Here is a 15,225-nt window from a genome sequence, read left to right on the forward strand (position 1 = left end):
TCGTATTTAGTTGTAAAGGTGCACTGGTACGCCATGAAAATTAAATGAATTGTGATAGAATTTTTCATATTTATATTGGGAAAAACTGATAATGCGAATTAATCGGTGTTGGGGAGGCTCTAAATCAGGAGTGGGCAAGGTTTTTGGACCAGGGTCCACCTAGAATGACGGACCATGTAAGTTTGAAGTAGAAAGTTTTTGGGTCTCCTTTATTTCTGATTGAGTGAGCGTGATCTTGCTCTGAGCAAATTCTCTTAAAAATAAAAATTTATAATCATATCTTCTACTCGTATTTCACGACTTGGTAAATATTGATCCAACACAGGCTTGCAATCTCACTCTCCAACTTGAGTTTTCATGTAACACTACCTGCCAATATACCTGATCTCCCTTTTTTTCGAAATTATTTCCATCGCTCATTCTGCCGGATTTTGGCTGAAATTACTTTTAGGGGATAATTTGAGACGGGAATCATTGGTTGCATGCGAACTTTCTCACCGTGATCATTCCACTATTACCGAGCTATCTTCACATTGCTTTAGGCAAATCTGCACATATCTTTTTTATAAAAGTAAAGCTCAAATTTTCAGTGTGTTACGTTACTTTTCAGGTGTTTTCTTTGTCAAGGTTCTATATAAACTGCACACCAAAAAACCACATTTAAAACTGCCTTGTTTTAATACAAGTCAGAATGTTCCTACTTCGGAAAAATTTTCTACGCTTAGATGGGTAATACTCGTTTCCGATAACCTTCCTATTTGAATAAAATTATTCTAAGACACCTCCACTATACAACCCTACGTATTTCCGCTAATTCAATCGGCGACGACACCCGCGCAAAACATGTCTTCAACTGAATGGGAAATGTTACAATGACGTCATCCTCGAGTTTTGATTTCTGTTAACCGCAGTTAACATGTGGTACTTTTTCAACGCTGTCTTGCGAATCTTACGAATTACACACAGGATTTTTAAAATATATATAATGGTTTTTGAGTAATCCAATTTTTCTTGTTACTTTGTGATCACACGTAAAAGCATGGGTTTCAAGATACTGTATGTTTCAAATATAAAACTAAAAGATAATTATCTTTTAATGTAATGAAATACCGACGGATGAACAAATTTGTTGTTTTTATCCAAATATTTCTGTAAGCGAACCTGTAAATCCCCCGTACTGATCATTATGTTTTGCCAAGAAGAAATAAACGTTGATGTGTACCACTTGCGATTTTTTTCTACGTTTTATTATCTCCGAACAATAATTTGTACAAGCAGCCTCATGTAAGCAGAGACAATCATTATTAGGATAACCGAAATCTTTTCCAATTTAATTTAATGCACATAGAAGTGGTAGAGATCGCCGGAATCGAATATCTGGTTATTCTGAATAAATTCAAAAAAATATGTTTGAATATGGAATATTGAGTACATTCTAAATTGGAGGCAAGTTTTTCTGGAAAATTACATAAATCACTATATCTTTATGCTGATTATATCTAAACGACATAAGTATAACTGTATTGCATTTTCTGTGTTGTTTGTGCGCGCACTGTCACCCAATAATTTTCACAATCTATACTTTGGAAATAATTTTCTAAACAAACTTTCTGGGAATACGAAGAAGATTGCATACGGCCAAATTAAGTTTCCAATCATTTTAATATTAATCTATCACTTCTTTTTTCACTTATTTTATTTAAGCAATTTTAAAATTAGCAATATAGATATGTCCCAACACTTGAAAAAAATACAAATGAAAACTGGTTTTAAATATATTAGAAATCGATTCAGAAGCTCCTAAATATAACAATATCCCGCAATGTTTCTTGTGCTTCATGATTGATCAGGAAATTTGGATAAAATTGTGAAAAACCTACGATCAAATATATATGTATGTTGCTGTCAAGAGAATTCGATATTTATATATCATTTTTCTGGTCTATATTAGAAATCGTGCATTGCTTTGTAAGTAACAATATACACGAACATCAAATGACCAACTAGATGTCGACAAAGTTTCAGTCATATGGAAAAATTGTGCCGAATATCATATCCAGGTGTGCCCGTGAAATACAAAGCCTTTGCGGGCTTAGTAGGACTTCAAGAAAATTTAAAAAAAAGTAATAGTTTTTAATGGTATTTTGTGTAGTGGAAATTTGAAATCTATTGGTTGCAGACAATAGCTTGTTTTAAAATAAGAACAGCGTATTTGAAAAACGAATTATACAAAACGTCTTGTCGAATAATGGGGTAAAATACACTTATTACAGAATCAAAGTCGGCAGTATCGTCCTCCCTTTTATGAAAATATGTAAATGGCGTGAAGGCAACGAGCGCTCTGACATTTGAAGCAATGTTTCATTCTGCGCTTTCCTGAAATTGCATAAAAGATGTTTATTCGTAGGGAAACATGAAATCAGAAACATTTAGTTAGAATATTTAGCGCTCCCGTAGTATTCGTACCAAGATGGCACACAACCTGCTAACCCTAACCTGGTACACATACTATGTTCAGGTTGTGTGCCATCTTGGTACGAATACTACGGGAACACCGAATATTTTTGTGAATATCATTTTCTTTTCTCTACATTTATAATATTTATACATTTCTTCTCGATTTTTATCTTTTTTTTGAACAATGTTGAACAATAATATTCAACCATTTTGGTATTGCTATCTTTTTATTCAGCTGAATTTATGAATTTTGACGCAATGACGAACACAATAAATATATATATTCATCCGGCGACTATGTTATATATAGGACTGTCATATATGTAATTGTGACTTTTGTATTTTGATCGGTACTCCAGACACATGAATCAATGAAAACTTAAAGTCCATAACTCCATATAAAATTGAGGGATTCACCTTTGGCAGACAAAAAAGATGGCGGCGATGCGAAATTATCGTCCGAATCGATTCGAATAATTTACTACTCCAATATTGTCCACAAGGGACAACATGAGATAATGGATGGATGAGCGTTATGCATTCAAATTTTGTAACCATACTGACTGATTTCCCTTCGAAACTGGAGTGATTGTAACTGTCAAATTAACAAAATTATTCCTCTTACGTTCTGCGTCTGGAAATTTATATCTCTTCTGTAGATTTCTTGAAAGCGGTTCGCATTGATAATAAAATTTTCGGGTTGACCTTCGGATCTGACATAATTTTTTGGAACAACGGTACATTGCTCCATCAACAGATTTCCCCGTCTGAAATATGTTAATATTATGCAAAATGGCCAAATAATATTTTTTCAAATACGATGTTTTATACGTCTTTCCCTCCGAACAAAGGTCTTTACAAGCATCTATTTTGAGGTTGGTTTTTTCACGTGGTTTTTATATTCCTTTCCCCCAAGATAAAGGCTTGATTGAAAGTCTTAAAATTTAAGTTATTCGCCTTGTAGTCATGAATATTCGCGGTAATCAGTTGAATTTAACTCAACTACGAATTAAATTGCTTACCAATAACGGCGTTATATTTTCCATTTCTTCGAAAAAGGCTTCTTTAAACTGCTCCGTTTCTTCACGAGTAAATAGACAAGAGCTCTGAAATAAGAAATGGTATTTATAAATGTTGAAACAGCGAATCATTGGGAAGACTGGTGTATATGAATGCATCAGGTAATGTTTCAGACGTTCGCTCTAGATTTGGTTAGTTCTACACAATTATTAATTTTCAAGTTTACTTATCCATACTCGATTATTGGTATCGGTGTTTAAGGCAAACGTATATGATAAGTAACAAATGAAATCGATCAATCTCTGCAAACCCTAATTACTTGAGTATGTCAGTTATATTACTACCAGTTCTGAAGAGTTAAATTTTCATTACATTTTCTTGGACAGAAACCTCAATTTACCAGTAAATATAGTTTAAGTTGATTGAAGTGGCCGACTATTGCTATTTTTCATCGGCTTTTGTGCGAATGAATCCGAATGCAATGATCGCAAGGATACTATGTCAAAAATCAAAACGCCCATGTTGAGTAATCGATTAAAGTATATTAAAACTAACTACTTTAACTTGAATCAAAACGTCTATATTAAGTGGTCCCAAATCCCACTTACACTATTAAGATTTCATTCTATTACAGAGTTGTTGTGAACTGTTTGTTCCGCAAGACCTTGGAACCACTCAACACTACTAAAATTATCCCATTGTTAATCTTACGTTATCTGGGTTGTCTTCACAAACGTGTAAGACATCCGGATCCGGAGTGCATTCCGGAATTTGACTCCATTCGCTATCGTCACATGTCATCGTTTCGTTCCCAAGAAGAACATAAGGATGCTCACATTTAACCTTGCACCCGTTCACGCGACCGGTCTCTGGATCTGGGAATAATTTTTACGAAATTAATTGTGCTTTGTAGTGTATAATGCAGTATTCATAAAACGCTCATGATTCAAGCCTCCCAGACCCTGCTTTTTAAAAAAAATACTTATTTTAGCTTTAAACGAGACATCAGTTCTTTCATTCGACACTTTTAATAATAAGAAGCCAGCAAACGAAAGCAAAATAATTACAGTAATTAAGTTAATTACAATAAAATTACTTTAATGAAATCACCGCAAATGGTACATAATAAAATTAATGCTCATGGCCCTCCAGAGAACTGCTGCATGCGACGAGGGTCCAATTTATTGAACTCTAGCTTAGTGTATGGATGGGAACCAGCAACAGAACTGGTTGACCGATCGAAATATTTTCGGGGAATGAAAACAAAGAAGACCAAATTCTGTTTTAATATGTATAAAATTAGCAATTGATTTGCCACAGCATTTCGATGACCGGAAAGCTTTTGTTAATTCAGCATATCTTAGACTAATATATTTGTTTTCGAGTTTGACCAGAGTGGTTTGGAACAAATGAAGCGCAACAGAACGTGAATATCTAAAACAGGGTGGTCCAAGGTTGTCGCCTCCGCGGGCCACAAAATTATTTTTGCATTGTTCGCGGGCCACAATAGTGCCAAGGATAGGTAAACAGTGCAATACAAAACAAACGCTTTTATTGTGCAAACACATAGTTATCAGTCATAGCCATTCTAAGCTAATAGAATCCGCATTCGTTTTTCAGTTTTCTATGATGCCTATATTGTTAGGTTATATTCTCGACCAAAAAGTTAGAAAGCCAGATAACAATTTAGACTGCCAAGCACATCATTCAATTTTGCTAGTTTTCCCAGCTAGCCATAACACTATTTAATTCAATGACATTAGTGATAACAATATGTCAAAAGATTTTTCTGATTAATTTTATGACGAAACAACACGAAATGCGATTTTTTGAAAACTCTGCGAATGTGACGCGGGCCACAGATAATAAAGCGGCGGGCCATATGTGGCCCGCGGGCCTGGATTTGGACCACCCTGATCTAAAACATCGAAAAACGTAGATATTTATTGATTACGTCGGATGTTTGCATAACTCCATCTTACCTTGTGTACACGTTGCATCAAGATTTTCTAGTTTCCTCATGTCACAATGGTAGGCGGGGTCCGGTTCACATGTGGGCGGAGCAGCAAATTCACCGTTGGAGCAAAACACTTTAGCCAATCCGTGAAGAGTGTAAGTATCGTCACAAGTCACCTGACAGCTTTCAGCCAATCCAGATTCATCTGAATTACATTCAACGGTCCCATGTTCAACTTCAAGCTTTGATTGATGACACTTTGTGCGAGGTATCACTGTATTGAGAAGATAGATTTTTAGTGTGTCAATGTTTTATTGTTAAGTCGTCTTCACACAGCCTTTAGTCTGCGACTCTTACATTTTTTCAAGATAGTATCACCACATAGTAAAGTGCATTTGGGGTTTGTTCGACTATTCATTGATTTTAGTTGAAAGGACTTTTTTGAACAAAGCGTTGCAAACAAACTTGATTTTATATACATGTCATCTAGTAACGCATTTCATGAAGCGAAACATATCAATGTGAACAATCACATTTAATCAGAAAAATATCTTTCAAATACCTTCAAACATAATAGTCTTGCGTAAATGGGTTAAAACGTTTTTTATTTGATAAAAGTTTTCCATGACTATTGCAACTTACTTCTATATTTGGCTTCAAACCCGCTGAAGCCGAAATCACCATTGCTGACAAAATTGACGGTAACTCTACCAGTTTTGGAAATAAATTTGAACGGCGTTTCCAAAGTACCTTCATAATAAACTTCTTGCTGACGATTTTTCGACCTTCCATCTAATATCTGTGAAAGTTTAATCATCTTATTATACTGTTGCTATAGTAACAGTGTTTAGTGTAAGTCGATAAACTGCGAGTCACTCTAGTCGAATCAATCACTAAGTTAAGTTAATAGCGAGACCGAGTCATACCATTTGAATGACACAGTCACACGAGTCACCTCGAGTTCTCGATAAACGGGAACTCGAGTCAAGTCAATACCTCGAGCCTCCCAAACACAATATTGCAGGGTTTGTAACCTTGAATACAGAGGACCAGATACCACTAACTGGGTGAAACCGCGGGTCGTACCTTCATTTAACACAGGCTTTTTAGTTATTGTTATTTTGGTTATTGATCTTTTGACATGTGTTATTCGATTCGCACAAGCTAGGTGTTAGGGAGGACACTGTAACGTCACATGCAGAATAAATTGCACTCGTGTGCTCTGCAACGCAAAAGGATTCGAATTGCTGGCACAAACCAGTTAACACTAAGTTAAAAACTCGTTTCGCGGGCCGCACAATATTCAAAATCGAAACTTCTCAACGGACCGCACAAGTTTTTCTTGTGGGCCGCAAGTCGCACATCCCTGCTATATTGTAACATGTATATACCAGGGTGGTCCAGTCCCGGGCATGCGAACTTGGTTGTTCTGATAGCACTAGGCCTACTAACGCTGCAATTTATAAATTAGTCAAATAAAATAATTCATTATAAAATGAATGTCAAAAGAAAGATGACAGAGGAAAATAATGACAGAGTTTAATGCTAACTTGGAGAAAACGTAATTTTTCGCCTACAACAATGGTAAACTGTCTGGTGAGCTTTCAAGTAATTTCCGTTACTGAAAGTGATGCAGAAAAATGAAGCAAGAAACAAATAATTGCTTCGTTATTTGTTTGTTGCTTTACCTTCCTTGAAATATGAAAACGCCACCCATGCAACATAACAATAGTCTGGTTAGAACGGTGAACTTTCATTCTTTAAAGTAAGTAAACTCGCGGTATTTTAATCACGTATGACGGTATGCGTTTTCTCAACTGTGGCTCAAAAGACCTTCTCAAAATTTTTAGCGGCCGTTCATTCTCTCAACTTTTTACCACCCTGGTATATGTCAATTTAACGAGCTTTACGAATTACCTGGACAAAATCAGTCTTTTCCTTGTCACCTTTATATTCCAGTTTAAATTTTGTGAAAGTAATTTCCACGTAGTGCCCAGATATTGCCTTGATGAAATATTCGCATTTTGCATTATCTGGATACGCTCTTGGGTGGCGAGGGCTTGAAAATGTTCCGGATTTCGATGTGAATTTTTCGTCCTTGCATGTGTATGCTTCTGCATATACTGAAAGCAAACAGAAAATATAAAGTCAAATATTGGCGACTTACAAGGTATCAGAGGGCCTCGTCATTCATTTCCTATTATTTCGTTTAAATGTGGTCAGGTGAATAATAAATGAACTGTTTGTAAGAGATTTTTATTGCATTCATTTTAAAAATAGATCAATTTTATGGCAATAAACAAACTTTTCTGCAGCTCAGGCCCCTCAACAACCAACTCGAATTGATAACCAAGTGATTATGAAATATATATTACATCCGAAGCGCTTAGCACTAGTTGCACAGAGAATCTTTTTCCAAGCAACTGGAATCGCTCTTTAGATAGATTATTCGGAATTAAACTATTAGGTTTATCAAATTTTAATAAATTAACCATAATGAACTTACCTTCAAGTAAAATTATCAAAACATATACGGCAATGAAAGGTATCGCTTTCATGATTAAGAATATTCTTATTAACTCTGTATCTGTAAAAATATAAAGTTAGTATGATTCAATAACATAGTTGGGATTTTTGAACTGCGGGCTAACAATATGGTATTCGAATTCCAATAGTAAATTGCTAAACAGACATTTGTAATCATCGTACGGGCTCTTGAATTCTGCTATCTATTAAAAAAAATCGGAAATGTGGAATTCAAGTTTTTCCTCCCGAATCGGATCTAAAATCTTCGACTCGTTAAACTTCGTAGTAAATATATATATATATATAATTGAAAGAAACTAGAAAAAATTATATAATTCGGGATTAGGAATGTTACAAAACTTTTTTCTAACGTTCCTTTCCCTATTGGTTCTTCTTAGTTCTGGTTTTACCGGTAAATATATACGACTCCAGGAGGTTACTTTTTGACAAATTTGAAAATCGATTTTAGGGAAAATTAAAACCTGCGAGAAATAAGAAATTGCTATGTTGATTACGATTATATAAGTTTCGTTGGTATAAAGTTTCGTCTTAGTCGACGCCAAACTTCCCCGTCACCTACAGCTATGATTGTTACTGCATCACAAATTAATCATTTTATCTAAAATCTAGCTAGTTTTTTTGTCTAATAGTATATATTATCTATATGTCATTTTTGTTCACGCAATACACCTCACAACAAAAAATTCCCAGTACCGCAGAGCAGTTTCGGTATACTCTATTACCCAGTCACTTCGCGATGACAAGCGAGAATTCCCCGTTTCGATAACCTGTTTTAGATAAGATTCAAGTTATGATGTACATTTGTCCACCTTGGGACACCCACATCATACTCATATATTGCCGTACTCATTTACAAACCACAAATGGCTAAAAATGTATTTTCCAAAATTGCTTTGTTTATGCAATACACCTCACAAAAAATTACTTCGAAAAATTTCTAATACCACAAAGCAGTTTCAGTATATTCTATTACCTAATCTCTTCGCGCTGACAAACGAAAATTCCCTTTTTCAAAGCAAGGTTTTTTGCAGATAAGATTCAAGTTTATTTAATGATCAGATCATTTGCCAACCGTGGGGATTTATATTTCACTTATATATAATGTCTTAGCTCCACATCACCTATGTCTATATTACCCATGCGTGGCCAGAAGTGTATTTTTCCTAGAATTGCTGCGATACAAATGTTATTAATAGGTAATGACGCTTTATCTTACTGAACCTGCACATCACCAACAGCTGCGATTGTTATTGCATCTCAATTGAACTATTTGTCATTTTTTATCGTAATTCCAGCGAGTTTTTCAATCAAATAGTTTTTCCTCAAAATATATTATCTATGGCATCTTTGTTTGCGCAATACATCTCACAAAAATTTTGCTTCCAAATATTACCCATTCCACAAAGACGTTTCGGGATATTTTTTAATCTTTTGCGCTGACAAGCGAAAATTCCCCTTTTCAGAAACGAGGTTTTTTTTTAGATTAGATTCGAGTTTTAAGTTCAGTTAAAAATCCGATCACTTGCTAATCGTGGGGAACGTATATCTCACGTCTATAATGCCTGAATTCTGCATAATCCACGCATGGTCAAAAGTGTATTTTTATAGAAGAGCTCTGATACAAATTGATAAACAGTCTATGCCTTAAGGCTTAAGACGTTAAATGCCACGATTGTTGACACTAAATATACCCACAAACAGCAAATAATACGTGCTTGGTGTAGTGAACCTTAGTTGTTCATTATAAATTCTTCATATTAAATTTATGTATGCTAACTCTTGACACAGCATGTATTTGAATTATTGTATTTTTGAAATAAGCATTTTGTGCAAGAATGTATGTTGGAAAGACAAATCAGGAAGTATATGTCATACACAATAAGATTACTAATCAAATTCTTCATATTAATCTCAAGGATGGAAAACACATATTTGAAATTTGATGTATTTAAATTACTGTATTTAATTAATTAAACATTTGTGTGGAAATCGGACAGTATACATCATACATATTCAAATTCCTAATCATACAGTGATGGAATTCGAAATTCTAGGAACAGGCTCGCTTTATTATTGAATTCAGTAACAACATGTTCCCTCGTTTTAGGAACCCATGCGGAACATAAAGCTACAAAAAATAACGCCAGTTTCGCTGATTATAACGACAATCCTAGAATGTATTTTCACGAACCCTCTGAATCCCACTAGTGCCTGCATAGAATCGGGTGAAATAAATATGCGCATAACAAAAATCAAAACCTTCTCGGAAACTAAGAGTGAGATACAATAATGTACATAAAAGACAGTCTTAACTTTTATGTTTACCGTATTCATAGACAGAATATAATGGCAACGAGAGCCTTCTCGGTGACTACTAGTGAGCTATAAATTATACCTATATATAACAGATAACTGTATGTGTTTTGTTTATGCTCGTTGCCGATTTTTGTTCACATTATGCATAAGAAAAATATAGCAAGAAAATTCTCGGAACTTGAAAGTAACCTTAAACAAAACACATTGCACCTTTACATTACCTACCTGGATAAATCTTAAACTTTCCTACCCTATAATACTCATGACCAATTTCAAATGAAGCTGTCTCTTCCTAGGTATAATTCAAACATAACGTAAATACGACGCACAATGAATAAAATGTACGACAGCGGAAAAACAATTATTACTGCGAAAAGTGAAGCTGGTTTATTTTTTATTTTATTTCAGAAGACCTGTCTTCGGCGAAATTAATTTCACGTTACAATGTCAAAATTCACTAATGTGCCATTCTTTCTTGTCTTATCAAGAAAAAAAAATCACCCAGTGCCACATTTACCGTGTACATGATTTTCTTTGGCTCAAGTGATTTTTAAATTCTTCAGCAGATTATGATGCTATAATGCCCCGGGATTAATAGCAATTATGACGAATCGATACTTGACTTTATTTTGTCACAAACAACTGCGATGACTAAGGCTTTCGTCATGTGCGGTTGCCAAATCACACGTAGGTATGAATGGATCGAGTGACCAAGTTCCAACGTAAACATTGTACTCGCTTAGCAGTACACATGTTGGGTAGCTGACCCACACAGTAAACTAACTTTTTATATGAGCCAGTCAGATCCCCATGTAGTGGATATAATAGCTCTATAACTCTCTACTTGAGAGGCTATTTAAATACCGATTGGGTCCATGTATCCATCCTTACTCATAGTCTTACTGTCAAATGGCAGCTCACTCGCAAATTATGGATAAGGCTAATCAAAAGACGATTGGAGTCATGTATTCACAGCCATTCCCAACTTGCTATATAAAAGGCACGTCGATAACTCTCCACGGGTTCGCCATTTAAGTGATGATTAAGTTCCCATATTTCTAACCTACTGCTCATGAGCGTTGCAAGGAATTTTCAAAAATGGGGGGGGGGGGGGGGCTTGAGGGCTTAAAAGCGTTTCGAGCTACGAAAAACTGCTATGTATGATACCATAAATCCAACCATGTTCGTAACCTGTCTATATAGCACCTCAATAGCCCGTTACGACATAGCTAGCGTCTCCGAATTTCAAAGACATCCGAGGGTGGGTTCTGACAGATTCAGTAATTAAAATAAATGATTTGTCGATCTGATATAATTGCAAAGGAGTATTTTTAAATAACTTTTTTCGAATATAGTTTTTCTGTATTTGTATTTTACAAACCATATTTACCGATGATATACAACCTAAATACAGATATTCGAAGTATCCCAAGCGAACAATTATTCTGATAACCAGATTCCTGAATAAGTGTGGCTCTGCTCAGGAATTTGAGTTTAAAAATATCTCCAAAAAAAGTCATACCTTAAATAAATATTAATCAGTTAATAATGCAATTGATTACATTTCCTTACAATTGGCTAAATAATCAAGTTACATCACGCCTCAACAAAATTGAAACGAAAAATTTGAACTTCCAAAAGCGTCTTCAAAATTAAAACCAGGTGTCAAAGTCAATTGTCAAGCATCTGTCAGTCGGGGTCGGGAACCTGGGATCTGATGAAAATGCTCCTTATACCTGACTTCAAAAATAGGTGCCCCCGAAGTATGCGAACCAAGATGGCGGACATCGGAACGTAACATGGGTAACAGGTTAGGGTAAGATGATAATTTTTTTCCAATTTTCCTCATTTTAGTCCTATTATCAGTTCGAAGACTAGCCAAGAGCCTCCCGTAGTATTCATACCTAAAATTATGGCCTAACCCTAACCTAGTACACATATTACATTCCGATGTCCGCCATCTTGGTTCGCATACTTCGGGAGCCCCCAAAAATAATTATAGATGTTGGTATACATGAGAATAAATAATTTAAATGGAGTCAAATGACTGTGAAATGTTTGTATGTTTATTTGAATCGTCAAACTATTTAGCTATAACGTGCTGCTCGAGGCCGCTGCCGCATGACCCTCCTCTAGACCAGGGGTTCTCAAACTTTTTGTGTTGCGGAGCCCTTGAAAAAGTTAACTATTATTCACGGAGCCCCAAAATAAATGTTAAAATAGTTACTTTCCGAATAATATTCCTGAGTAAATTAAAAGTACTGTACTTATTTTAAATGCTAGACCTCTTTTAATAGGGTTAATACAAGTCATAAATGAATCTAAATGTCAAAGATAAATTATATATACTAAAGCTGTAAATTTGACACTTGACAAACATGTTAATAAATTAGGGGTCGGATCTTTTCCCTTTAGACATTTTTAAAAGGCCGCTAATAACATACTCGATTGCATTTTGTTACGATCGCCGATTGTTTTCGTCAGCATGGCGGTGTTTATTCTCCCTAAATCATAAATTTCCCTCGACAACAATACATGTATTGTTCCACAATGACGACGAGTATTGCTTTTTTGGTCTCGTGGGGAATTATGAGTTTAATGTGAAAAACACGTTAGCATATCATAGTCATGGAGACGAAATGCTAAAAATAATAAAAAATAAAAAGGTAAATCCGCAACTCAAATTTCTTGATTGGAAAGCGCATTCTGAAATATCAAAACTAAACCTTAAAATGGAAGATAACACTATAAGTTTTGTTTCAGCAGACTCACGTCAGATTAAAAACGTTTTCATAGACATTGTAAATCACAAAATTTGGTGTTATGTTGGGTTTTCTTCGGTTATTCGTCGTAGTAACTGCGAAACCGAAACACAGTCAATTGTGTGCGCGATGTTCCTATTTTTCCATTCAGAAACTACCGACGGAGCCGCATGCAATGAAATAAATTTTAATCTTTCGTTTTTTGCCCCGACCTCATGATTTTTCAAACGGCGATATCTTGCTCGTGAGTGCGAAAGAACAAAATCAAGCTTGACAAATCACAAGATCGCAAAAATACGATTGCAATTTGTATAGTTTATGTATTAGCCAATTCAGTATTTTGAAAAGTAATCGAATAGCTCGCGGAGCCCCTGGTTTTTTTTTCACGGAGCCCTGGGGCTCCGTACGGAGCACTTTGAGAACCTATGCTCTAGACCAGTGGTTCCCAACCGCCGGTCCGCGGACCGGTACCGGTCCGCGAAGCTTTTTTGCCGGTCCGCGAGAAATTTCGTTTTATGTCGTCTCAATCCCATTACCGTAGGTTGCGTTGGTTTATTACGCAATTTCTCTTCCGCCGTCATATTGCGACGTCATTCGCGACATCGTGGCGCCGAGTAATCACACTTTTCGCTTTTTCTTCTCCGATTCATCGCGAATGCGCTCCATCAAATCTCGCAAGGTTCAGAAACCTAAAAATCGGCACGCGTGCTTTTTCTGTTCTGCGTGCTCATCGTGATTAATATGATCATCCATATAAAACGTTATGCATATTTCATTGTTCAAACCAGAAAACAGTCAAGGACAGTATAATATTCCAATATGATATGAACTTGTTGCGATCCTGCAGGTGATCACGAGACGCGCAAAACAGCATGGGCGCAGAGATCTTTTTCAGTATTTTGAGCCTGGTAGCGACGACTTTGTCATTGTATTGTAAACTCATTCCGTTTGAGGCATCGATCAACTGCAGAGGGATTAATATGATAAACCCGATGAAAAAGAAACCTCTTGATTAAAATTGTGACTCTACCTTACAGTCCAGATTTAAAAAAGAATCACTGTCATTATTTTGGATATCTCTTGATAACGAATACCCATCGCTAAGTAATCGAGCAATAAAACTCTTGTTCGTATTATCAACCAGTTACTACATTATGCGAAAAAACATTTTCATCACTAGCTTTAATTAAAACGATGCAAAGAAATCGGCTGCACACCGCTGCAGAGCTACGTTTTGCAGAAACTTCTTTAAGGCCTCGTTTGCAATCGTGCATCGGAAACGAAACAGCAGCAAAATTCTCATCAGAGTTTGTACATTATTTGGCATTTACATGTTTTTTATGTGAGATGTTTTACGCGTGGCCTTTTTTACGCATGATGGGTGCCCAGCACTGCATTTCATTACGCAAATATATGATATTATTTTATGTTTCACCCATTTCAATTTTTAGCCGGCACATTATTTAATAGTTTTTCTTCGTGTGAAATGTTTTTAAGTGTACCTTTTTTGTCTAGAAGCATATTGAGTGCCCGGCATTGCATTATATTACGCAAATAAATGTTATTCTTTTCTGTTCCGGTCATTTCAATTTCTTTGCCGGTCCGCGAGTACTTTTATTTTAATTTTACTGGTCCGCCAGGGTAGAAAGGTTGGGAACCACTGCTCTAGACAGGCGACTGCTTGCAAAAACAGTTCGATTGCATCATCAGCGCCATCTGGCGTAGAGCTATACGAAAATGACACTAGTTTCCTGCAAATATTTGTCAAACTTCTATCATCCTGAGGCTACGAAACTATTTCTTGTGCCTGGATATTAATTAAAAACCTGAGTGTCAAAATTTAAAAGAAAATATCACTCTCACTTTCAAGTACTGAAAATTTGCATGTAACTGTCAGTATATTAAAACATATATATACATAAAGTGGATATTTGCTGAGCAAATGACGATGACGTGAAAATATTTTGATTTGGAAGTCGAGTAATACTAATTTGTAGAACAACCCAAAGTCTACCTCAGCTCAAAAACATGGATTTGAATTCAAATTATAGCCTAGCTCTTAAAAGTAATCGTACAATTATTTACTGATTAGTTGGACAGAGAGACATAATCAACTGTAAAAAGTATATAATTAGAAGAGTTCTTGTGCTTTTTTGTGCGTGTTTC

The 15,225-nt window shown here is 35.6% G+C and overlaps 1 protein-coding gene across 1 annotated transcript; it reads right to left on the reverse strand.

Moving 5' to 3' along the window:
- Positions 1–1,762: 1,762 nt before the first annotated feature.
- Positions 1,763–10,540, reverse strand: LOC120344929 (complement C1s subcomponent-like). The gene is made up of 9 exons (XM_039414271.2): positions 10,523–10,540; positions 7,941–8,021; positions 7,352–7,557; positions 6,077–6,233; positions 5,460–5,708; positions 4,189–4,352; positions 3,480–3,563; positions 3,083–3,224; positions 1,763–2,376 (listed from the first exon to the last, which is right to left on the reverse strand). Exons 2-9 carry the CDS (start codon positions 7,990–7,992, stop codon positions 2,303–2,305), a joined length of 1,128 nt encoding a protein of 375 aa, XP_039270205.2. The 5' UTR covers positions 7,993–8,021; positions 10,523–10,540; the 3' UTR covers positions 1,763–2,302.
- Positions 10,541–15,225: the final 4,685 nt, after the last annotated feature.

The sequence above is a fragment of the Styela clava genome, chromosome 1, assembly GCF_964204865.1.
Source record: "Styela clava chromosome 1, kaStyClav1.hap1.2, whole genome shotgun sequence".
Taxonomy (NCBI): domain Eukaryota; kingdom Metazoa; phylum Chordata; class Ascidiacea; order Stolidobranchia; family Styelidae; genus Styela; species Styela clava.

What these genes read in the sequence shown, in the direction of transcription:
- LOC120344929 (XM_039414271.2), bottom strand. Translation starts at nt 7,992, where the DNA reads ATGAAAGCGATACCTTTCATTGCCGTATATGTTTTGATAATTTTACTT. An exon ending in AAAAGACTGATTTTGTCCAG is followed by an intron (nt 6,234 to 7,351) that starts GTAATTCGTAAA and finishes AAACTTTCACAG; the next exon opens with ATATTAGATGGAAGGTCGAA. An exon ending in GTGAAGACAACCCAGATAAC is followed by an intron (nt 3,564 to 4,188) that starts GTAAGATTAACA and finishes TTCTTATTTCAG; the next exon opens with AGCTCTTGTCTATTTACTCG.